General features: G+C 44.7%; 1 protein-coding gene across 6 annotated transcripts in view; it reads left to right on the top strand.

The window, feature by feature from the left end:
- Positions 1-25,396, top strand: part of DOCK10 (dedicator of cytokinesis 10) — a 377,455-nt gene that overhangs the window by 276,349 nt on the left and 75,710 nt on the right. For 5 of the 6 annotated variants that reach the window (XM_068280790.1, XM_068280792.1, XM_068280787.1 and 2 more), the window contains 8 exons: positions 1,183-1,358; positions 2,586-2,702; positions 6,563-6,674; positions 8,967-9,085; positions 16,154-16,268; positions 16,350-16,416; positions 18,599-18,646; positions 20,826-20,918. In XM_068280790.1, the coding sequence (XP_068136891.1) occupies positions 1,183-1,358; positions 2,586-2,702; positions 6,563-6,674; positions 8,967-9,085; positions 16,154-16,268; positions 16,350-16,416; positions 18,599-18,646; positions 20,826-20,918 (847 nt within the window). The remainder of the gene's footprint in view (positions 1-1,182; positions 1,359-2,585; positions 2,703-6,562; positions 6,675-8,966; positions 9,086-16,153; positions 16,269-16,349; positions 16,417-18,598; positions 18,647-20,825; positions 20,919-25,396) is intronic. The other variant, XM_068280788.1, reaches the window with a different exon arrangement.

The following is a 25,396-nucleotide window of genomic DNA, read 5'->3' as shown; positions in this document are numbered from 1 at the left end:
AAATGCCTGGAAGAGATTTTCTTTATTTACTATATAAAATTTACTTAACTCAAAACATTGACAGTGCATGCAACACATGTTATGCAAGTAGAGCAAATATTTATCTACTTATACATGTGTTTTTTTTTTCTCTGGGATATTATTGCTGACCCTCGTGCTTTAAACCTCCTAATCAATAGGTAACCCTAATTGACAATCCTAACTCATGCTTACCTGTTGTCATCTTCATAACTTGGCATTTTATCTGTGTAGCAAATTAATTCCATGTGCCCATGATGACCTGAAAGCAAAGTTAGACTAATTACTGAGCATCAGCTTCTTTGCTGATACACCTGTGCCAAAATCACCCAGTAACAATTTCACCTGATCCATCTTACTTGGGAAATTTATCAGTATCCTTGGCTGGATAATTATCACTATCGTTTCATCTCACTGACCACCATAGGTACTAGCGTATTGGAGGTGAGAAACACTGACCTAGATAATACTAGCTCATGACTAAATTGTTGGAATTTATGAAATAATGGTTGCCTCACATGATCTAATTATTGGTTGTTTTAGATCAAATAAACATCAGGTAGAATATGAAGTAACAAGGACTCTCAACATTTATGTGTTAACCTCTTTAGCGGTAATCCAGAGTCAGGCTTGGGCCGGAAATCCACAGCTCAGAGCGGTAACCCCCGAGCCTCGTGGTAGCCGCCGGGAGGTATGGAGAGGCAGTGCAGCATAATGGCATTTCAACTCACCTCCCCCCGGGATCCTGACGCTGGCAGTCATTCTTCTTGCGGTCCTCCGAGGCTCTCAATCCCTCTGATGAGACCGTCATCTGTCGTTATGATATAGAGTGCCAGGCGGTGGCCGGAGGGAGAATTGCAGCGCTGGATCCAGGGGAGGTGAGTAATGTGTTGGGCTGCTGTATGATTTTTGCTGTAATTATTTTTTTCCTGCTTTAAAGTTTTAGGGTATAAAAGGGTGTGAAAAAATGGTACCACTTTTAGACCCTAAAATCCAGAAGTAATCATACCACTAGGGAGGTATAATAGCTGGAAGGTGAACGTGGTTCTGTAATAACCATCAACACATATGCAAGCTTTTTTTTTTTCTTAACATGTTGTCCCTGCCCTCACCCGGATAAAAAGGGTACATCCAAACCATAGTCCTTTTGCTTTTTTATTTAAGACATGCCAGAGTACACGTTGACTGATGACTTCTGCCGAAAGCACTTCCTGATTGGCCTACTCCTCCGGGAGGTCGGTCTGGCGTTACAAGAACCCCAGGATATCCGCCATCTTGCCCTCACGGCACTGAAGAATGTTATGGCTAAGCATTCTTTTGATGATAGATATGCTGACAAGGTAATTTGATCTCACTGTTCTCTGTGATGATTATTGACCTTAGAAATAAGGTCATAATGATATAGTAGAACACTGTATTAGTTTATCACGCTTACAGTATTAAAGGACAACTGTAGTGAGAGGGATATGGAGGCTGCCATATTTATTTACTTTTAAGCAATACCAGTTACCTAGCTGTCCTGCTGATCCTCTGCCTCTAATATTTTTAGCCATACACCCTGAACAAGCATGCAGCAGATCAGGTGTTTCGGACATTATTATCAGATCTGATGAGCTCATTTACACCAATGTATTACCCTGATCACGGCAGAAAAAAATACAAAGCGGGTTATTTGGGCATCGGCGGACGGCTGGTAATTTGGGTACCGCATAGATCGCAATGTTAATTGCGGCTATAACGACGCCCAGTGCCCCAGACTTCGGTTGGGAGCGATCAGCTGTGGCAGTGTAGTGGAAATGGGCTCTGGGCTATATTATAGCAGAGCAGCAAGGGGTTAATTTGGGCTTATTCTGCTATCAGTAATTTACAGCACACACATTCTCAGGGGCCTGTTTTAGATGTACGTGAAAAAATATTCCTTTTACTGCAGTTAAGTGTATTAATTTTTTAATCAGTTGAATGACATCACTGCACACCCTGTAGGAATGCATGCAGTAGTGAAAGAGCAATTAACAAGGAACTTAAGCAAAAAAAGGGGTAAAAAATAAATCAATACATTGCAAAGTGAGGAGTTAAATAATAGAAAAAAGATCAATAAATGATTGATATTCGCTATTCAATTTGTTCATATTGTTTAAACCACAATAAGCCTGCACATAATCATCTTTACTACTGGCAGATATGAAAAAAAACTGACAGCACCAACTGCTATTATCTAAAAAAAAAAAAAGTTTTAGATATACAGATGCACAAAGGGATACTGGTTGCTTGGCAGTTGGAAACAGCTGTTATATCCTATAATGCAACAAGGCTCACAGACAGGAAACTGCCAGGACCAAGGTCCTGACATCACACTGTGGGAGTGGTTTTACCATAATATTAGCCATACAGACCCCCTCTGATGATCTATTTGAGAAAAGGTAAAGAATTTTCATGGGAAAAGTGATATCAGCTAATGACTGGGATGAAGTTCAATCCTTGGTTACAGTTCCTCTTTAAGTCTAACATATGTACAGTATGATCTGCTACATGTTTATTCACTTCTACATTTATGCTTTTGTTTTTAGGAAAAACAGGCCCAGATTGCTATTTTATACTTACCACTTTATGGCCTTCTCTTAGACAATATGCCTCGAATATTTATGAAGGACTTTTTCCCATTCACAGTGAATACATCCAATCAGGTAAGCTGAGAGAATAAAGTGATTAAGAGAATGATTTGAGGTTTTCACTCCCGTAAGCAAAGTGATTATGTCATATGTTTCAGCATTAAGTGTTAGCCATATCAGTTTGCACAGGTTCTGAGCCTGTTTTGAGACTTTCTGGTCACCAGAGGCCAAACCAGCCCTGAGATGAACACAGTAAGATGTCACCCTTAAACACATATAAATGTTTATTGTAGGAAACATGCTCTTTAATTATCCATAGGATCAGAAATGTAGATCATGCTGCAGATCTTTTGTGTATATGATTACCTCAGAATTCTCAGCCAATGACAAAACATGGATTCCCATGGACAAATAGTTCCTACGGCATATGCCAGATGTTGACATCACCAATAACATAGAATACCAAACAGCGTTATTGGACTGGGGATTGAATAGGAATAACAATTGTAATTTTTATGCTTTTTTTCCATTCAGATGTCATTACTAACAACACCTTTAAATTGCACTGTCATCATCCACAGAACCCCTGAGTGTCTACTTTGTGTCAGTTACATCGGACATGTCATACATGCTATGTATTACATGTCTGGTGTCCGGAATCATCGGGTACCACACAACTCTGCTTCCCACTCACTGCAATGGAGACAACAGATCTGTACATAATGGACATGTATGGATAGATCCTATATTTAGCATAGGATTCGATGTGGTAAATGGAATGATTTTTTCAGATAAATGTAAACACAGCCTCAATCAGCATTGTGATGGGATGTGGACTATGTGGACTCATTGATCCACATATTGTGATACTGTTCCAGAATAGATCCAGCAACAGCGCCCCTAGTGACGATCCCAAATGCCCATGTAATATTTAAATTATGTAGCACAGCAGCGGAGGATGGAACCAGCGGCACGCTGTGGCAGTTATGATTCTTCTACCCTGATGGCAGCCCTGAGACACCTTATTCCCTTGTGCATGTCAGGATAGATAGTAGTTGTTACCAATGGTTCATGTAAGCCAAAAACATCCTTTGCATCCATTTGTTTTTCAGTAAACAATGTTAGCTCTGCTGGTCAGGCTGCCCCTGACTAACCATACCAGTGATCATTGTCCAGCCCAACAATAAACTGTCCAATCAGGCCAACAAACATCTTAGTGTGTTTTAATCTTTAGATTACTGAGGTGTTCTGAATGTACCTGCTGGCACACTGCTTGCTGAAGGTTTTATTATAATACCCACTAGGACTAATTAAACTACAACAACCTGTTGTAATTCTGTTATTCCTGAGCTAAATTGTTTTTCCTCCGGGCGAAAATAAAAGCTTTTTCTTCACTTACAGTCTGTGCTTCAACTCTATCCGGTAAGCCACCCAGTAGCCAGTTTCTTCATCCTCTGTCAGATGACAGGTGTAGGAGGAGCTGTAATCCCCCAGCACTTACTGTTATATACTGCAAATAGGTAGCTTAGCCACTTTTGTATTGTTTACAGATGGTGTAAATAGCAGTTCCTTATAAATCTGGAGAATCCCCATTGATATCCCTCATCTTTCACTTATTTTTACTGGAAAAGGAAGAGCGTGGATATAATGCTGGATTGAAAGCCGCGAATTGATGCACATTTTCCACAACATACAGAAAGTGTAGCGTACATTTATATTTAATGGAGTATGGTGCCTCTTCCTCTGAAGATATTAAATAATCCAGGATATGAGCTATAGAAATCCACTCTAATGCCCATTATAGCCAAGTCAATGCTGACACCGTGGATTTTTATTGCATGCTAAACCTCTAGATTACCCTTTAGACCCTAGACTTGTGTATAATAGATACTTAAACTGCAATATTAATACCCAGTGACCCGGCCGGTGCAAGGCAATCAGCATAGAAATATAAGTGGACAGAGGAAGACATATTTCACCTTCCATGAGGCCCACCGCGGGCTGTGACTTGTTCTTTTCCATTTCACAATTCATGTGTTACTTTAAAGAGATTGAGGAGTACAGCCTAATACATAAGCTGTCATGCTTGCTAGAATATTTTCTATTTAGTCCAGACTAGTGCTGGTGAGGTACCCATTCACTGCTCAATATTTCACCCACTTGCCGGTAAATGGTATCCTGTTTAAATCTCTTCACCCCCCCCCCCCCCATTTCGCATCAGCAAAATTGGCGAAGTGTTTCCAAAGCTTTGTGGCCACCTCCACCTGCTGAGCTGGAGGTGGACCATGGCAGCACAAATAAGGGCAAAAACCACCATGGCAGTTTTGCTGATGAGGGGATGAAGTTTAAAAATTACAGGCAAGCAGGTGAGTTACGTACCCTTGCAATTCCTGCTTAAAGGACACATCCAAGGAAAATAAAAAAAACAAGATCTACTGGCAACCGATATGTCCCTCCAGGCAGCACCTGTATCCCTAAGGATCCCGGGATCCCCTCCATTGCAGATGCCGACCTCAAAGTAATCTTGTTTTTTTATTATCCTTGGACCTGTCCTTTAAAGCGGACCCAAACCAAACATTTTTTAATTCAAATAATTTAGTTGCACACTCTGACACATACAAAGATAAATAAACACTCCTTCAAGCCTATGAGCATTTCAGTGCATGCTTTTCACCCTTCTCTTCATAACTAGGGTTATACAGGTGGCAGCCATTAGCAATTCCTCCTTTGCCGGACACCTCCTACTCCACCAGTCTGCTGGTGCCGGATTCTGTCCCGGCAATATGAAAGGGGTTCCTCCAATAAATGTAAAATATTTTATATTTGTTATCATGCAGCTGAAAAAAGACTGCTATTTATTATTATAATTTAGAAAATAGATTTTATTTCTGAAATCTTGTATTTTTAATTTGGGTCCACTTTAAGCAAGAATGTGGTTTAATTTAAATGCATAACACATTTTACTCTAGGTCCACACTTGTCCGGTACAGATCGGATCCTGTTGAAAACGGATTGACAGTGGTCGGCGGGGAGAGGGGGGTTGCCCCCCCCCCCCTCACCTGGATACCCGTCCCCGCTCCCCTCCAGCTATTTGTGCTAAACTTGTTAAAATGTAATATCGGCAGCGAGTGCGAACACCTTCTCTCCTTGCGTTCCACCGCTCGCCGCTTGACTTCCTGCAATGCTGCCCTCTATACTTCGGAGGGCGGCATTGCAGGAAGTGATGCAGTGAGTGGAGGAAGTAAGGCGAGAAGGTAGTCTTCCTCACTCGCTGCATACATTATATTTTAACAACCTTTGCACAAATAGCTGGAGGGGGTTGGGGACGGGGAACTCAGGTGAGGTAGGGGGGCCACCCCCCTCCCCGTCGACTGCTGTCACCCCCGTCCTGGCTGCTACCCCCTCCAGCATGGTGGCCCCCTCCCCACCCACAGGCTGGGACACAGAAAACAAATCCGTTTCTGTGTTCAAAGATGCCTGTGTAGAGGGGGATCCGCTTTTCTATTTTTTTTTTCTCTACCCCTCCATGTATCTGGGAGCGATCAGGGTCCATGAAGTCCCGACAAATCCAGACTCTTCGTTCAGGTTTTCAAAACGGATCCCCTGGAATGGCACCCAAATCTGTTTTTTTTTTTTTTTTTTTTTATGAAGATGGAAGCTATTGGTATCCGTGGCTCTGGTTTTGATATGGGCCAAAAACCGGAGCCACGGATACGTTTTTAGAACAAGTGTGAACCTATTCTTAGTACTCTTTAAAACCTCTCCAGGTGTTTCTTTTAGGCATTTGATCAGTGTTTGGCAAACTTTCCCTGTCCAGAACAGTTTATCTGTATAATTATCGTTATACTAACATTTGACAAGCAACAGCAAAGACTAGCAAAGAGCTGGACCAAAGAGTTCAACTTCCGCAAGTTCTGATTCTTTTCTATACGCAGGGCTCTCGAGACGACCTGAGCACAGCAACCGCCTCACAGGGGCAGTCTGCCATAAAGCACGCCACTTCTGCAGATACCTCATTTTCTAAAGATGTCTTAAATTCCATAGCAGGTAATGTGGATTTCGATGAATGAAATGTGCTCTATCTATCTATATCTATCTATGTATATATCTCTCTCTCTCACAACATCTCAGCTTCAGTCTGCATGTTACTTGCTTCTCAAGAAAGTTGATGACATTCCTTTGCCATCATCGGATGGAAATCGGTGCTGCAAAGAGCATGCCCAATCGACAATGCAACCAATATTGGGCTGAAATTGACTGCATGTATGGATCAGACATGCTGCAAGATGTAGGGCCGACATGCTCGATCAGGTGCATGCAATAAATACATAATGGTTTGCGATATCGGGACGAGCGACGACTGCGGAAAAACCTCCCGTGGTGCCCCCCCCCCCCCCCCCCACCAATGTAAAATGTGCCCCCATTGCTCTGTGCAGTATACTTTACCTCTTGGTGTCCACCACCGGCTCTGTCTCCACACTGCCTCCCATACATGCACCCCACGTGGTTGCCGGTGAGTATGTGGTCGCTTGTGTATGGGAGACAGAGCGGAGATGGAGCACACCGACAGGTAAAGTATACTGCACGGGGCAATGGGGGCACATTTTACATTGGGAGGCATCGAGTTGCCAGATGCGGCATCACAAGGCCGATTCCTGAGGGATTTCATGTTGAAGTTGTTCGGGAATCTGCCTGCGGTGTATGGGCAAGCAACAGATCTCTCTCCTATCATATTAGATCAGAGAGAGATCCGTCTCTTGGTCGATCTGCACATACATCGTTTGATGTACGAGCACCAATACCTTTTAAAATTACATTTCACACATGACTATGGCATGCATTATCCCTTTTGCCTAGACTTTGCTCAGTGGGTATGTCTAGAAATAGCCTGATGTTATGGTTCTGGATTATGGATAACCCAGATTATAATCTCTACACAGATTCAAATCTCTATACTGCTATGGATCCCCATTTGAATCTGTGATTTGCTGCTATTTATTCAGTGACCTGTGTTGTCCTTGGCCGTTTCTATTGTAAGTTCTGTTAAGCTTGACATAATTTAAAGGACTACTGTAGGGGGATGGGGGGAAAAGAGTTGTATTTACCCGCAGATTCTAATGGTCCCCTGTAGACGTCCTGTGCCTGCGCAGGCACTCACTGAAGCTCGGGTACCCGCCTCCAGTTCACTTCTGGAATTTCTGACTTTAAAGTCTGAAAACAACTGCACCAGCGTGGCCGTGTCCTCGCTCCCGCTGACGACACCATACTGGACCTGCACAATTCACTCCTGGTGACGTCAGCGGGAGCGAAGACGTGGGCGTGCAGGCGCTGTGTTTTTCAGACTTTAAAGTAGCAAATTCAGGAAGTGAACCGGAGGCTGGGACCGGAGCATGAGTGGCTGTTCGGGCACAGGACGTCTGCGGGGGACCATTAGAAGCCCCGAGTAAGTTCAACTCTTTTTCCCCCTACCCCCCTACAGTACTCCTTTAAGTGAGTTCCCGGATATAAGATTTAGTGCAAAACTTGAGTATATTTTATCTTTAAGGTCTGCTCCATTAGTGAACTGATTATTTTGGAAACAATTTAATATTGACATTTTAACAGGGACTAATGAAGCTGTGCGCCTGCAGGGACAGGTGAGCTGCTATGCTGCCAAAAACAGTGCAGGGGGCCTGGAAAGCGCAATAAAGATGGAGGGCAGCCCGGCAATGCGCTCATGGGCCTTGAGGGGGTGAATTTGCTGTTGGAGATGACCCCCAGGTTACTTTTCCCCGGGGGCCCCAGTGTAACTTGAACCGGTCCTGCCTGGGAAAGGTTTTCATCATATGCGTTGGTAGAGTACATGATTGAATATGATATGTGTGTGATCCACAATGAACTAAGAAAATACAATTCTATGTCTAAGACATAGAAAGATTTGTATTTTCTTAGTGCATGGTGGACCACACACGTATCATTTTTAATTTTGGTATACAAAGAGGTTAACCAATTCTACTTTGCAGCTCTGAAGAGAACCTCTAGCGCCACCTACAAAAATTTGTATAAATGGTTGACCAGTTTTTTTTATCCACTGGCAGTTTTGAATGGAGCTGTAAGATGTGGTTTTGCACATGCTCTTTCCATAGTCATATACATCATACTATGTTGTTACATAAACCTGTGCCACATTCATATGCCTCATACCACCTTATTGTTCCATTCACTTATTCTCTATTGAAGTGCATCACATGGCCTTGCCATTACCTGTGTGAATATGGTCATCTGTGCTCATGTGACTTTCTCATTTGTGCAGTTTGTGTGTTTGTGCTGTCCTCTCATCTCATCACTTTGCTCCTGCAGCCTTCTCATCCATTGCCATCACTGCAGGGAACAATGCTGACTCCCGGGCATCACTGGCCAGCCTGGAATCCATTCCAAGTACGAATGAGAAAAGCGAGAAGACTGACAACTGTGAAAAGGTATGTAGCCTACGTGATCATAGGGTGTGAGATCAGAGTACAACTATTAACGCCCCTCTCCAGGTATTAGACCTGTGTAGCTTCAGCATTTGTTTTTGTCTGTATATAAGCTCCTCTAAATCAATGTTAGGCCCCATTCACACTTACAAAACGCAAAACGCCGGCAAAAATCGCAGTGATTTCACACGGCAAAATCACTGAACACTGCGGCGATTTTGCCGTGATCGCATTTAGCACTTCTATAGCACTGAAACGTGATCACCGGAAAATCACCTGAAAATGGTGCAGGCAACGTGTTTGCGTTTCGTGTTTTTGCCCGTTTTTTGGCGATTTGCGGCGATTAGCGCAATTCGCCCAAGTAAGAACGGGCCCATAGGGTTTCATTATGCTAGCACTTTTAAAATCGCTAGCGTTTGAGCGTTTTGCCTAAATCGTGGCAAAACGCTCTAGTGTGAATGGGGCCTTAAGCTACCTGGTCAGCAGCCCAGACATTGGCCACTTCTTCTCCACAGACCATCACTGCTGTAAAGGTACAATCTTATCAGAAAGATTTGGTCAGTTCCTAGCCCCTTGCAGTTTGAACAGCTAAGTGATGCACTTCAAGCAGCACCCACCCCTTTAGACTCAACTCTTTTTGTGGTCATGTGATCACAATTGTAAAACATAATTTTTTTAGCTGTAGAAACCGCATTTCAAATCAAGAGATGGCATGTGATTAATAAACTGTCAGATAGTATTTTTAAATTGGTGCTTAGAGCTTGACTTTATCACTGTAATACTGAATATTTACACTGTATACTTGTTCTTCCAATCACCACTGCTCATATTTTATGTATTCTCCTCACTAAACACTTAGAGTAAAGGCCCAAAGTTTTAAGTTTGTGCTTTTCACATCCTCATACTCATTCCTTCAGTCAACTCCAACTCTTTTTGACCATATATAGTTCTGCAAGCTAGATGTCTCTGCCAATCACGGCTTCTTTCAGTTGTTGCATAGGCATGTGCATAGCTTCACATCTATCCATCTTAGCCTCTGCGGTCCTCTTCTTCTTTTTCCCTCAATTTTACCAAGCATTAATGATTTCTCCAACAAATCTGGTCTTCTCATTATGTGACTAATGTATTTCAGTTTTAATAGTAGTATGGTATGTACATACAGTACTTTCATGTTTAAATTGTATCATTGTATTTCTTACCTGATATACTAGGATGTTATTTAATATAGAAGTACTTTAAAAATATAACCAAAGTGTAACGATTGCGGAATTGTGCGCTGATACAGCGGAAATCCTCCACAAGCGTATAATTGCAGGCACCCAGCAAAAGGTGCTACGCACCCGTAGAGGGAAATTCCTGTCGGCAGATGGCGCTGGGGAGTGCAGAGGAACCAATCCTCTGTACCTCCACAAATGCCAGACAGGAATTGTACGAAGCGCAGAACACAATCGCAAGAGAAGCGATTGCGAATGAGAACGAGCAAAGGGACAGATTGTATGTGTGTGCGCCAATCTAGTCGCCACCCCGCGACCGTGCACACACAACAGCAGATACGAAACAGAAACGCAACCGCAAGAAAGGCGATTGCCAGAAGTGACACAAGGCAGATCAGAACAGAATACGAGGATAGCAAAGGCACAGCAAATCATACAATGAGGAGATGCGGAAAATAACAAACGCTAGCTAACCGCGAACACCGCACTCATTCGCAACAGTGCACGCGGTTATGTGTGGTCTCCACGTGATAAGCACAATAGAGACAAGCACGCCTAACTAACCATCGACAGACAAACATGAAACAGAGGACGCGAACGCTTGCTTAACGGTTACCTCACCGAGCCTCCAGCAAGCGGTCGTAGCAGACAAGACAGAAACACGAAAATAGGGACAAGCGAGAGATAGGATCCACAGCACTAGCGAAAAGTGGCTAGCGCGATCCAGGAAGACAGAACAGAAGGATCCACAGCACTAGCGCGAAGCGAGTGCGATCCAGGTACAGAGTAGCAGAACAGAAGGATCCACAGCACTAGCGGAAAGTGGCTAGCGCGATCCAAGGAGACAGAACAGAAGGATCCACAGCGCTAGCGCAAAGTGGCTAGCGTGATCCAAGGAGACAGAACAGAAGGATCCACAGCGCTAGCGCAAAGTGGCTAGCGCAATCCAAGGAGACAGAACAGAAGGATCCACTGCGCTAGCGCAAAGTGGCTAGCGCGATCCAAAGAGACAGAACAGAAGAGATAGCTGGTAGCAACCGCTGCACCAGCTATACTCCAAGAACAGAGATCAGAACGATTTCCTGTCGACCACCATTGGGACAGGACAATCGCAACAGACAAACATGAAACAGATAAACAATCCTAACTGCACTAGGGAACCTGCCTAGCACAGTTTCCAGGAATTACTCTAAGCTGATCTTCAAACAAAGAGCATGGCTGACACTCTCCAGAGTGTTTCACAGGAAGACGCCTTATGACCAGCCAAGCATTGTGGGAAATACATAGTACTTATAGTACACGCCTCCAATGAATGTGGCCAGACAATTTGCATGACAACGTATGCAAATTCCTCAGCAAGCACAAGATGCAAAACTGACAGAAGCTCTTCTTTCCAAAGTCCTGCAGCATGCAAACCCAAACAATGGCCAAAAAACTGCCTGCCTGCACAGGCAGCCGAGCAGATCATCACACAAAGTAAATGAAATGAAACAGCCTAGCATGTAGCAAATTCACTCTGCACATTTTTTAACCACTTGCCGACCGCGCACTCCTAACGCGCGTCGGCAAAGTGGCAGCTGCAGGCTAATTAATCAGGAAGCAGCCGCTCGCGCGAGCGGCTGCTTCCTGTCAATTCACGGCGGGGGGCTCCGTGAATAGCCTGCGGGCCGCCGATCGCGGCTCGCAGGCTAAATGTAAACACAAGCGGAAATAATCCGCTTTGTTTACATTTTTACGATGCAGCTACAGTAGCAGCGTTGTAGTAGATCAGCGATCCCCGGCCAATCAGCGGCCGGGGATCGCTGTCACATGACAGCGGGGAGCCTATTAGAGGCTGCACAGGACAGATCCGTTCCTGTGCAGCCTCCGATCTCTCGGGCAGGGAGGGAGAAGAGGGAGGGGGAGAATGTCGCCGCGGAGGGGGGCTTTGAGGTGCCCCCCCCCCCCTGCCACCCACAGCATGCAGAAGCACATCATCCCCCTAGGGGGGAAAAAGGGGGGGCGATCTGATCGCTCTGCATGCCAGCTGACCTGTGCTGGGGGCTGTAGAGCCCACCCAGCACAGATCTGAAAATACAGCGCTGGTCCTTAAGGGGGGGTAAAGGCTAGGTCCTCAAGTGGTTAAAGTTTTTCCTCTTAAAATTACACAGTTTCAGATATTTATTCCAAATAAGTGTTAAGCAGCTCTTAGCTTTGCTGTATCTACTGCAGCAGGGTGGAGTGAGGGACACTATGGCCTCAATTCTGGTAGGGTTATAAAACAAATTACCTCATGTGAGGTAATTTACCTCATGTGGTAATGACATTTAGCAATTCTGGTAGGTTTTAGTCATGTTTTACCTCATGAGGTAAATTATTAGGTAATTCATGGGGTAATTTACCGAAAGTAGCTATTCTCATGGAAATTAGGGGGCATGTTAGCACATAATTAACGATCAATTTAAAGAGGAACTCCATTGAAAATAATGTAATAAAAAAGTGCTTCATTTTTACAATAATTATGTATAAATGATTTAGTTAGTGTTTGCCCATTGTAAAATATTTTAAATCCCTGATTTATATTGTGACATTTATTACATGGTGACATTTTTACTGCTGGCAAGTGATGTAGCTGCTGCATGCTGTTTTGGCAGTTGGAAACAGCTGTAAACAGCTATTTCCCACAATGTAACAGGGTTCACAGACAGGAAACTGCCAGAAGTACCTCGGTACTCAGAGCTTCTTGTGGGAGGGGTTTCACCACAATATCAGTCATATAGTCAGTCATAGATTTCTCTTGTAAAACGGGGTATCAGCTACTGATTGGGATAAAGTTAAATTCTTGGTCGGAGTTTCTCTTTAAGACCTGCCTGTACCTGGAGCCTGAAGGTAAAGTCAATTTGTATGCATTTTGCAGTTTTTAGTGGAGTTCCTATTGCTGTTTTAGTGTCATTCCTATTCAGGCTATGTAATAGAAAAGAAAAATGTTTTGCTTTTATACACTGTTTATATTGTTTTATCAACCTGATTCCTATTAGAATTTGCCTTGTTCATTATGGAATTTAGTTGAGATTTAGGGCTAGTTCACAGCGCTCAGTTGCATTCCAGAATAATTCTGCATGTCAACTTGCTGCCTATCCAATTTAATGGAGCTGTTTACAGTACTGCTTTGTAAATGCTCACGTTATTGTAACTCACTGCATGCAGTCTATGGCCAGTCTCCATTGCAGTTCACCAGTGTTATGGGCTAGTCTCCGTAACACTGCTGCTGCCTACTGAGTGCACCCTAGTGGCTGCAGTTCAGCTCAAGTTTGAATGTGTCAGAATTAAAGCACAATATAAATGTGATTTGTCTTGTCTTTTCTGGCCTACATTCACAGTGATGTGTTACATACCGCATGCAGTGAGTTAGAATAACGCTATCCGTTACAACCCAGTACTGTGAATAGGCCCATAGAATTGCATGGGCATTGAGTTGATTATTCTGCAACACACCTGAGCACAGTGAACTAGCCCTTGAAGGGAACCTAAACTGTTTCAATTAAAATGAGATTTACTTACCTGGGGCTTCTCCCAGCCCCCTGCAGCTACCCTGTTCCGTGCTGGTCCTAAATGATTCTCCGTTCCCCTTGCTTAGTTTCATTTTTGCCGACTCTGAGTCGATGGGCCACTGCGCAGCCCTGGACACACGTATTCTTCTTCTCGTTCCCCTCCGCAATAGAAGGGGAACGCAAAGAAGGATACTCGTGGCCAGGGCTGGGCAGACGCAGTGGCCCGCCGACTCCAAGTCTGCAAAAACAAAACTAAGCCACAGCGGGGGAATGGAGGATTGTTGAGGACGGACGAGAGACAGGATGCCTGAAGGGGGCTGGGAGAAGTCCCAGGTGAGTGAATCTCATTTTAATTCCAACGGTTTAGATACACTTTAAGAATCTGTAACTTGTTCTCTTAAAGGACGACTATTGCAAAAACATTATAACATTTAAAGGGGAACTGAAGAGAGAGGTATATGGAGGCTGTCATGTTTATTTCCTTTTAATCAATACCAGTTGCCTGGCAGCCCTGCTGGTCTATTTCTCTGCAGTAGTATCTGATTAAAACCAGAAACAAGCATGCAGCTAGTCTTGTCAGATCAGACTTATAAGTCTGAACCACTGAAACAACTGATCTGCTGCATGCTTGTTCAGGGGCTATGGCTAATAGTATTAGAGGCAGAGGATCAGCAGGGCTGCCAGGCAACTGGTATTGTCTAAAAGGAAATAAACATGACAGCCTCCATATACCTCTCTCTACAGTTCCCCTTTAAAATACTTCATATTTTTTCCTATGTCACTGTTACCTAGGTAGTAAAAAGAAAAAGGTATTCCTTTCAAAAGCACCCCCTGGAGAGCAGTGCTACAGTCTGACTGCAAAAATAGTGTGCAAGCATGTAGGCAGGCTAGCCACCATTGTTGTATAGATTCTTACCACCGCGTAAAGAATAAAAGAAAACACTGACAATCCCCCAAGATGGGATGGAGTAGTCCAAAACCTGTCAAATTAGGCCCCGTTTACACTTAATCAGTTGGTGTGCGTTAGTGTGCGTTAGTGTGCGTTAGTATGCGTTGGTACGCGTTAGTGCGTGTTGGTACGCGTTTTTTTCATAGCAGTGCATTGGGAGGAAGATTTCAGTTAAAACGCGTTAAGTGTAAAAGAGGCCATAGGAAAACATGGGCTTTACTTTGAAAATCAGTTTTCTTTCAGTTATAACTGAGAGCAACTGATTAACCCTCCTGGCGGTATAAAAAAATACGCCAGGAGGCAGCGCGGCAGGTTTTTTTTTTATTTTTTTTCTTCTATATCATGTAGCGAGCCCAGGGCTCGCTACATGATAGCCGCTGCTCAGCGGCATCCCCCTGCCCTCTTCGATCGCCTTCGGCGATCTCCGATCAGGAAATCCCGTTCAAAGAACGGGATTTCCTGGAGGGCTTCCCCCGTCGCCATGGCGACGGGCGGGATGACGTCACCGACGTCACTGACGTCGGGACGTCATTGGGAGTCCCGGGCCACCCCTCGGCGCTGCCTGGCACTGATTGGCCAGGCAGCGCACGGGGTCTGGGGGGGGGGCCGCGCGCCGCACCGGATAGCGGCGATCGGGCGCGCGGCGGCGGCGATCGGGGTGCTGGCGCAGCTAGCAAAGTGCTAGCTGCGTCCAGCAAAAAAATAAATAAACAAATCGGCCCAGCAGGGCCTGACCGGCACCCTCCGGCGGCTTACCCCGAACTACGTTGGATGGAGACAAGCAGCAGTTGAAAGTCTCCAGCAACGGCAGTTGTATACAAGCAACAGTTGTATACACGCGGCAACAACCTGTCTGCAACATAGCGGAAACTGTTGCTCAGCAACTTCTGTCGCAGGTTCAATGAATTGTCAGACTCACAAGAGTTGCTAGAGACTAGCATACACACGACTGCACCGACTTGAGATTGGGGACGGTTGCTGCAACAGCTGTTGCCGGGGATTGAACAAGTCAATCGCCTGGAGACAGCTCTGATTAGCAACAGTTGCTTGCACGCGCCTCATACACATGGAGGACCTGTTGCCGCAACATGCGCACGCCATGTGTTTCCAGCAACAGTTGTAGCCCGTGTGTATGGGCCTTTAGTAATAGTTGCTGTAAGTGACAGTGACATAGGCATGTATTTTAGGTTTTATGACTTTTTGCGAGAGTGGTCCTTTAAATCCTTCATGTCCATATCAATTAAACCTATATCCATCTTTATGTTATTTAATTCAGATGCAGCAGTTCCAAACCTCATTGTGTTCATCATTATGCCACAGTCATGTAAGGTGCATTTATTCAAATATGATTAGAGTGAGATTTGTTGGCTTATTGCAGATTGCAAGACCCCTGTCTTTAATCGGATCATCACTTCGATTCGACAAGCTTGATCACACAGAGACCAAGTGTCTATTGATATGCTTCCTGCATATAATGAAGATGATCTCAGAAGGTAATCAAATATAACCTGTTACAGCAGCTGGAGCTGATCATATATAATTGATGGGCATTGATTCATTCCTGTCTATTACAGATACATTGATCTCATACTGGCAGAGGGCTCCCAACACTGAGATATATGACTTCTTCAGTATTTTAGAGTAAGTACATTTTCTTGAAGGCCGGATCTACACTATGGGCTTGATTCACAAAGCCGTGCAAACTGCAGTTCACACTCTATTTATGAGCTTTTTCAGGTTCACGAGAGCCCTTATAAATATGGATGAAGAATTCTTGCAATAAGTTTAGATTATATTTGCTTTAGCAAGGTGCAAATACATTTGTGATGATTGAGAATTATGCTAATTATTATGATACAGAATTATACTAATTATTATGTCAAATAGAGTACCGTATATACTCGCATATAAGCTGACCCGTGTATAAGCTGAGGTACCCACTTTTCCCTCAGAAACTAGGAAAAAGTGATTGACTCACGTATAAGCCCCCTTCCCAATATAGCCACCTCCCCAGTAGCCAGATGTTCCCCAGTACAAGTCACCCCCCCTCCCCATAGGCAGATATGCCCCAGGATCATACAGCTGTGTCTGAAGAAGCCACTAGTTAGCGTCATAGATATGAGACACAGCGATTGCCACACAGGAAGAACAACCAATCATTGCACCGCTGACACATTGCTTGCACGCTCCGCTCCACAAGCCAGGGGACACAGGTAGTCCTGAGCAGCGCACTCTGCACCCCATGTTGCAGGGGATGCGGGGCACGGACACAGCAGGGAGCCAGCTGGCAAGAGCTTGTGCATGATCCTTATACTCCTCTACCAGTAACAAAACCTGCTCCACCAACTCGCATATAAGCCAAGGGGGTAACTTTTCAGCACATTTTTTATGCTGAAAAATTAGGTTTATATGTGAGTATATACAGTAACTATATCTTGCAGTGAAAGCATTTTGCTGGTCTTTTGTACGAAACAACTTTAAAATTCTCTGTGGCAAAGGACTATAGGGACACAAAAATGCTTATAGATGTCCGCTGCAGGTGGAAGTAGTCTTGTATGAAAAACTTCTTAGACGTCGGTGGCATATGGAAGCCAAAACACCAAAGACCTCAGCGGCAGTCTAAGTGTTTAATTACTACCTGTGTTGATACTGTGCACAAAAAACATAATTTAAAGAAAACCTGTAACTTTAAAAACATCCCCTTGGGGGTACTAAACCTTGGGGGGAAGCATCTGGATCTTAACAAGGGTTGCCCCATCCTCCTCGGTCCCAGCAATCCAACGTTGCGACCCCCTGAACATCGTTGAGGTAAATATTTACCTACCACGATCCAGCACAGGCGCAGTAGAGGCTCTTCATTCGGGGTAAGGTGGAAATAGCCGAGCCCGATCGTATCCGCTCTACTTTGCAGGCCGAGTCCTTTGTGCCTGCGCAGTAGAGCAGATCGATCAGGCTCGGCTATTTTCGCCTTAGCCTGAACAAAGAGCCGCCAAGCTACAGAGGACCGGGAAGCCTCATTGGGACCCTGAGGCTTCTCCCTCCCGAGGTAAGTATTTCCCAGAGGGTTTTTTTTTTTTTTGTTACAGGTTCTCTTTAAGTTAGGTGTTACTATGAAGACACACAACAACAATCTTAAGAAGTGAATTATTAAACGAGATGTGTGGCAAATATGTGCTCACTTCAGCCAATAATCTGCATGAGAACAAAAGTACATACGCTTCAGCAAATTACTTCCTTTAACCTCCTTAGCGGTAACCCCGTGTGTGACACGGGGTAAGCCGCCGGAGGGTGCCGCTCAGGCCCTGCTGGGCCGATTTACATAATTTTTTTTTTTTTTTGCTGGACGCAGCTAGCACTTTGCTAGCTGTACCAGCACACTGATCGCCGCCGGCCCGCGCCCGATCGCCGCTATCCGTTGCGGCGCGCGCCACCCCCCCAGACCCCGTGCGCTGCCTGGCCAATCAGTGCCAGGCAGCGCCGAGGGGTGGATCGGGACTCCCAATGACGTCCCGACGTCGCTGACGTCATCCCGCCCCGTCGCCATGGCGACGGGGGAAGCCCTCTAGGAAATCCCGTTCTTTGAACGGGATTTCCTGATCGAAGCGGGGGGATGCCGCTGAGCAGCGGCTATCATGTAGTAAGCCCAGGGCTCGCTACATGATTTAAAAAAAAAAAACTGCTGCGCTGCCCCCGGCGGAATTTTTCATACCGCCAGGGGGGTTAAGTAGCAATGTTGTAAAAGATATTCACATAAAGAGGATACTGTGAAAATATATTATTATTTTTTGTTTAAAATATATATATATATATCTTTTATTTTCAGAGTGTGTCTGCAAAATTTCAGATACCTTGGAAAAAGAAATATAATAAGGTAGGTAATGTATTGTTTTGTCCTATATCATGCATCTCTTTGAATAACTTCCATGAGCGTCTGAAATTATTTTCTCAGTGTCATTATTTTTTTTTTCATTTTCATGTAAAGATAACAATGTTGAAAACTGGGAAAAAAAAAAACCTTTCCCTAGTAGGATTTTGTATTGATTTTAAACATATGGACATAGACCAATAAAAAAAAATGTATTGTGCTAGTCCATCCAGAACTGGTTTGGCAAAGGCAAATGATATCAATCTGGAAAAACATCCCTAAACAAAGGAGGGTGGAACTTTGACACAATTTGTCATTAACCCTTTTATAATGTTTCCCTAGACAGACATTTTGGAATCAGTACTCAAGTTTGATCAAACACTTCAAGGGAATCTGAGGTGAGAGTGATGCCACTTAACGACCAGCTAACGCCGATAGGCGGCGGCTGGTCGTTTGTGGTTTTACATGGAAACGTTCCATGTCAGTTCACGGAGGGTGTCTCCGTGAATAGCCTGCGAGCCTCCGATCACGGCTCGCAGGCTAATTCTAAACACGCGGGGAAGAAATCCCCGCTGTTTACATCAATACGGCTGGTCGTTTGTGGTTTTACATGGAAACGTTCCATGTCAGTTCACGGAGGGTGTCTCCGTGAATAGCCTGCGAGCCTCCGATCACGGCTCGCAGGCTAATTCTAAACACGCGGGGAAGAAATCCCCGCTGTTTACATCAATACGGCTGGTCGTTTGTGGTTTTACATGGAAACGTTCCATGTCAGTTCACGGAGGGTGTCGCCGTGAATAGCCTGCGAGCCTCCGATCGCGGCTCGCAGGCTAATTGTAAACACGCGGGGAAGAAATCCCCGCTGTTTACATCAATACGGCGCTGCTGCGCAGCAGCACCGTAAAGGATTGCCCGGGGATCGCCGCCGTGTGATAGGCTGAAGCCTATCAAAGGCGGCGCAGGACGCATCGCCGTCCTGTGCCGCCCATGGAGGGAGAGGTAGGGAGGGAAGGAGAGGGAGGGAGGGAGGAATCGCACTGCGGAGGGGGGCTTTGAGGAGCCACCCGCCCGGCCACACAGAGCGGCGGCGATCAGACCCCCCCAGCAGGTCATCCCCCTTGTGGGGAAAAAAGGGGGGGAAGTCTGATCGCCCTGCCTAAACCACGATCTGTGCTGCGGGCTGGAGAGCCCACGCAGCACAGATCAGCCAAACACAGCCCGGTCCTTAAGTGGTCTGAAATAAGTATGGCATCCTCCATATCCCTCTCACCTTAGGTACATTTTAATAAAAATCTGCATAATACTGTCAGTTAGTAAAGGTGCGTACACACATGCGACTATAGTCGTTTGTAACGATCGTTCCCCGATCTTTACCACCGACGATCGTTACAAAAAACGAACCAACGACTATTAAGGCAAACGACGAACGAGGCAAATCGCTACAAAACAAAGTTCTGTCTTGGCGGATTTTTACCACCGACGATCGTTAGCAAAAGTGGTACATCGTTGGAAACGATCGTTCGTACCAGGCTGGACATGCGTACTTCACTTTTTCTCCAAGGAACTTTACAATTTTATGCGCAGGCGCATTAAGTGCTTTTACGTGGTGTAACGTTCGTTCTAACGATGTGATCGTTACACACTTTTTACAACTAACTTTACTTCGGTCGTTCTTTCGTCAATTAAAAGTTCGTTCGTCGTCCTCAACGAACGATCGTTGTCGCATGTGTGTACGTAGCATTAGACTGCTGGCTGTAGTGGATCACCTGTGCTAATGAAATGCCTTTGAACGTTCTCAGCCTTATATAAACACTAAAGGATATCTTAAGCAGGAGCTTGGGGTCCCTGATTTACATGGGGGCCCAAGAACTCTTTTTATTTGAAGCCTAAAAACCTACCAGGGACAGTTTTATTGTCAGATCCGAGTAAGGAAATGGTTTGTTAAGGATTACTACTATTCACTGCACATGTAGAGGAGTAAATTACCATCATAGCACCAATGCAAAGCTAATAAGATGGATGAACGAGGGCCCCTGTAGTCCAGGGTCCCCGGTGCAGTCGCTACCTCTGCATCCTCTATTGCTACACCACTGAGTACATAAGTATATTATGCTTCTATGTAAAATGACATTTCTTTGTAAGACAATGCATAATATAGCCTGTACATCCGTGTTTATTGGCACAGGAAAATTACTGCTGCTGTCAAACTTGCCCAGACAACAATGAACAATGGGACACTTAAGGTCTCCTCATCCCAAGCTGGTCTTCTGCCACAGTGGTATGTATTTATATTTAGTTATGTTGTTCTTGCTGTGCATAACGGTACAGTCTGGTTAATCTGCCCTGTCAATTTTCCCTTCTGCCCTCTCCTATGGCTCCATGCTCTAGCCCCGTTCTTTGAAAGGGTATGAATGTGCATCTGAACGTTTTAAGCTGGCAGGTTCATAGGTTCAATGTACACTTCTTAGTAATGATGTTACAGATACAGCAATACACCAGTCCAAAGGTGTGAGTTGCCTAGAGTTGACACTCAAGCATATGGATTTTGGCTGAATCCAACTGAAATGGAGCTAGTCAAAATGTTTTAGATCAGCCTCTATATTCTAAGAAAATATTCAAACTCCTTGCATCATGGCAGGGATTCTAACCAGGGGATTCCACAGCCCGGTGTGTAAATGAATAATATAGCACAGCAGAAGCTGTGCTCTCACCTCCGCGCCAGCATCCAGTGCTGTGCCTGTGCAACCATCCTGTCTGTCTCCTGCTTCCTCTTAGGCCTCTTGCACACTGCAAGTGATTCAGATTCCGCTTTTTAATCAGTTTTTACATCCGATTCAGATTCAGATTTGCAGTTTGCTCCCTGCACACTGCAAATCGGAATCTGAATCGGATGTAAAAACTGATTAAAAAGCGGAATCTGAATCGGAAATGCATGCAGTGTGCAAGAGGCCTTATGCCGGCACCTCAATCTCCTTGTGTCCCGTATAATCACACTACATGCAGTAGACGATGCAGGGCTCTAGGCCGAGCGGCAATTGGACAGGCGAAAGCACAGCACTGGATTTCAGTGTAGAGGTGAGATCACAGCTTCTGCTGTGCTATACTCTGCATTTACACACTAAATTGAGGGAGTGCAGTAAGGGCTCATGCAACAAAATGGGATTGGCGGGTTGTTTGTATCTCGGACACTTCCTATATTAAGCATCCACCTTATATGCCACATGATTCATATTCTCTAGTCTGTGTGTGTGTTTTGTGGTTGTTTTTTTTTTTTTTTTTTTTGGGGGGGGGGGGGGGGGGGGGGGGGGTTTGACATGAGACATCTTGCCTGGAGTGACAAAAAGGCTAGAAACGGCCCTGCATTACACCATTGCAACAGCACTTAAAGCGGATCCGAGATGAAAAACAAACTATAACAAGTAACTTGTCTATATATCTTATCTAAAGTTTAGATAGTTTACACAGCAATTCTAGCTGCAAACAGATTTCATAGAAAATGATTATTTCTTCCTGTGATACAATGACAGCAGCCATGTTGTTTGTAAACATTACACAGAGGCAGGCTTATCTGCACCATCAGCACTCAGCCTGTGAAAAAAACCTAATCCCCCCTCCTCCCTCTACCTCTGAAATCAATGGCTAGTAACACCTCCTCCTCCCCCCGCCCAGACTGAGCTCCCATGAGCCCTTGCTACTGCTAAGGCTCTCTGAACACCTGTGGGTGTGGTTTATTTAGTTTATAGGGAATTAGAGTATTAAAACAAAAACAAAAAAGTATTTGGCTTGAGGAATGCCCTATAAACAATAGGAAAGGAACACAATTATGCAATGAGTAAAAGTTCAACTCGGATCCATTTTAACTGCAGCACACACCATCCCCATCCTGCCAACACCCATAACGTTCATTGTATTAAAATGCTTTAATACTGTAAATCTTACCGTGAGAAATCCAGGATATAACCCCTTGTCCATTCCCCCGAAACTGTCTAGGAACACCTGTTTATAGAGTACATTTCCCACATTGTAAAACAAGCTCTTGGCAGTCAGTCAGGGAATTTCATACACAGGAACACTTCTGTGTGCTCTACCCAAGAAAAGCTAAAAAAATGTATTTACACAGCTGTAATGTCTACATTATTCCACAGTTTTGTTTTTCTGAATACTAATGGGAACAGTAGCTATGACCAGTGGATGTTGTGTGTCTTCCTATCCCTTCAGCCTGTGCTCCAGCACACAGCTATACATCATAAACCATTCAGAAATGTTTCTGTTAGTGTGATTAAATGAGGCTTTGCTGTTCATGTACATAAACTGCTTACTTAGTCATAACATGCAGCAACATTTTCCAGTTACATCAGTTTTCCATTTACCCCTGCTATACTGTGCCTGTGCCATAGAACCACAATAATGAGAAGCTTTAACACAAAATAAAGCCCTTATGTTCAAAACAATCAAATGGATAAAATCAGAACTGCATACATTGCACCTGCAAAAACTGTTAATTAGGAGTGGCAGGAGGACAGAAAATAGAATGCTAAGCTTTGCTTTACTAAATAAACCCCAGTCCTAAAGGAAGCAGGAAATGTGGGCGCCGGAGAGCCGCAGAAGTTTGGGAACCACCTTAGGCACCCATATAAATATCATTTAAAGTAAGAAAAATAAATAGCGAGGGCCAAGGTCGCCCGCTATGCAATAAGCAATATTTAGCATTTTTCTATCAATTTAGTGGGTTTTTTTGCGGTGGGGGGGTTGGCATCTGTAAGGTGGAGAAGCTTGAAAGAGAAACCGTAACCAAGAATTGAACTTTATCCCTGATACCCTCTTTCTCTTGAGAAATCTTTTCCTTTTCACAAACGGATCATCAGGTGGCTCTGTGTGGCTGATATTGTGATGAAACCCCTCCCACAGTGTGATGTCAGGAGTCAGGACTATGGTTCTAAAATCACACTGTGGGAGTCTTGTTGCATTGTGGGAGATAACAGCTGTTTCCAACTGCCACAAAAGCAAGCACTGACATGTCACCATGTGGTAAATGTCAGAATGTAAATCAGGGAGAGGAAAGATTTTACAATCGGCAAACGCTGACTAAATCATTTATACAGAATTATTGTAAAAACGAAGCACTTTTTTATTACATTATTTCACTGGAGTTCCTCTTTAAAGTTATGCATGTGTGTGTGTGTGTGTGTGGGGGGGGGGGGGTTAAGGTTAGGCATGGGGGAGGGTGGTGGGTTAAGGTTAAAGTTACACATACGCTGGGGGATGCGTAGAGTTAGGCATAAGTACCATAGCTGGAGGGTTCTGGGTGAGAATAGGGTTAGGTTTAGCTGTAACAAAATATCGGTACCATTTACCATAATTTTCACTTCGTAAAAGTAGAATATCAGTAAATTTGCCGATATTCTACTAGCCGATATTTTGGGTGCCCACATTTCTGAGCGCCCTTTTTGCATATACTCAGGCTAACAGCCAGGACAGTATCTGAACATCAGGCAAGCTTAGCCTCCAATCATCAGCTACCTCTTCTTGCAAAACCTCACCTTTTCTTAAAAGCCATAGAAGATTATTTACAGCCAGTATTTAGAACTGGCAAGAAGACAGAGAAAAAGGTGTCACAAAAGAGAGAAAAAATAACATTTTAGAAGCAGCAAAGTATATACTGTATGTTCCTAAGATTTTTCAAGCCGAGAGCAGTTTAAACTCCAGCTACTGGTAGTCCTCGAGTTACGAACGCCCGACTTACGAACGACCCGCCGATACGAACGGCATAGATTCTCTGTTTTCATGGGAACAAGCCAAAAAAAAATATTTCTAATTGGACTTGTCGTTTTTGAGAAAATCGATTTAAAAAAAAAGAAAAAATGGCTTTTAAAGAGAGTCTGAAGCGAGAATAAATCTCGCTTCAGACCTCATAGATAGCAGGGGCACGTGTGCCCCTGCTAAACCGCCGCTATCCCGCGGCTTAACGGGGGTCCCTGATCCCCCAAATCCCCTCCGTAATGCGGGGGAGTGCTTCCTGGTTGGGGCAGGGCTAACCACCGCAGCCCTTCCCCACGCGCCTCTGTCAGCGCATATCTCCGCCTCTCCCCCGCCCCTTTGAGTCTTCCTTCACTGAGAGGGGCAGGGGAGAGGCGGCGATGCGCCGCTGACAGACGCGACTGGAGGCAGGGCTGCAGCCGTTAGCCCTGCCTCCAGGAGCGACCAAGTCTGCAACCAAGTGTCGCAGTGGGGGGATTGGGGGTGAAGGGACCCCCGTTTAGCGGCGCTATAGCGGCGGTTTAGCAGGGGCACACGTGCCCCTGCTAACTATGAGCTCTGAAGCGAGATTTATTCTCGCTTCAGAGTCTCTTTAAACTTGTATATACAAGTACAAAGGGCAGAGGTGACACATAGGGGGACACTGGAGGCACAGGGGAGCAAAGAGGAGGTACAGGGGACAGAGATGGCACAATGTTCCGACTTAAAGAGACTCCGTAACAAAAATTGCATCCTGTTTTTTATCATCCTACAAGTTCCAAAAGCTATTCTAATGTGTTCTGGCTTACTGCAGCACGTTCTACTATCACCATCTCTGTAATAAATCAACTTAGCTCTCTCTTGTCAGACTTGTCAGCCTGTGTCTGGAAGGCTGCCAAGTTCTTCAGTGTTGTGGTTCTGTGATGCATCTCCCCCCTCCAGCCCCCTCTCTGCACACTGCCTGTGTATTATTTAGATTAGGGCAGCTTCTCTCTTCTCTCTTATCTTTTACAAGCTGGA

Source organism: Hyperolius riggenbachi, chromosome 4, assembly GCF_040937935.1.
Source record: "Hyperolius riggenbachi isolate aHypRig1 chromosome 4, aHypRig1.pri, whole genome shotgun sequence".
In the NCBI taxonomy this organism is placed as follows: domain Eukaryota; kingdom Metazoa; phylum Chordata; class Amphibia; order Anura; family Hyperoliidae; genus Hyperolius; species Hyperolius riggenbachi.
Note: the sequence above shows the minus strand (reverse complement) of the source record. Positions and strands in the feature narration are given on the sequence as shown.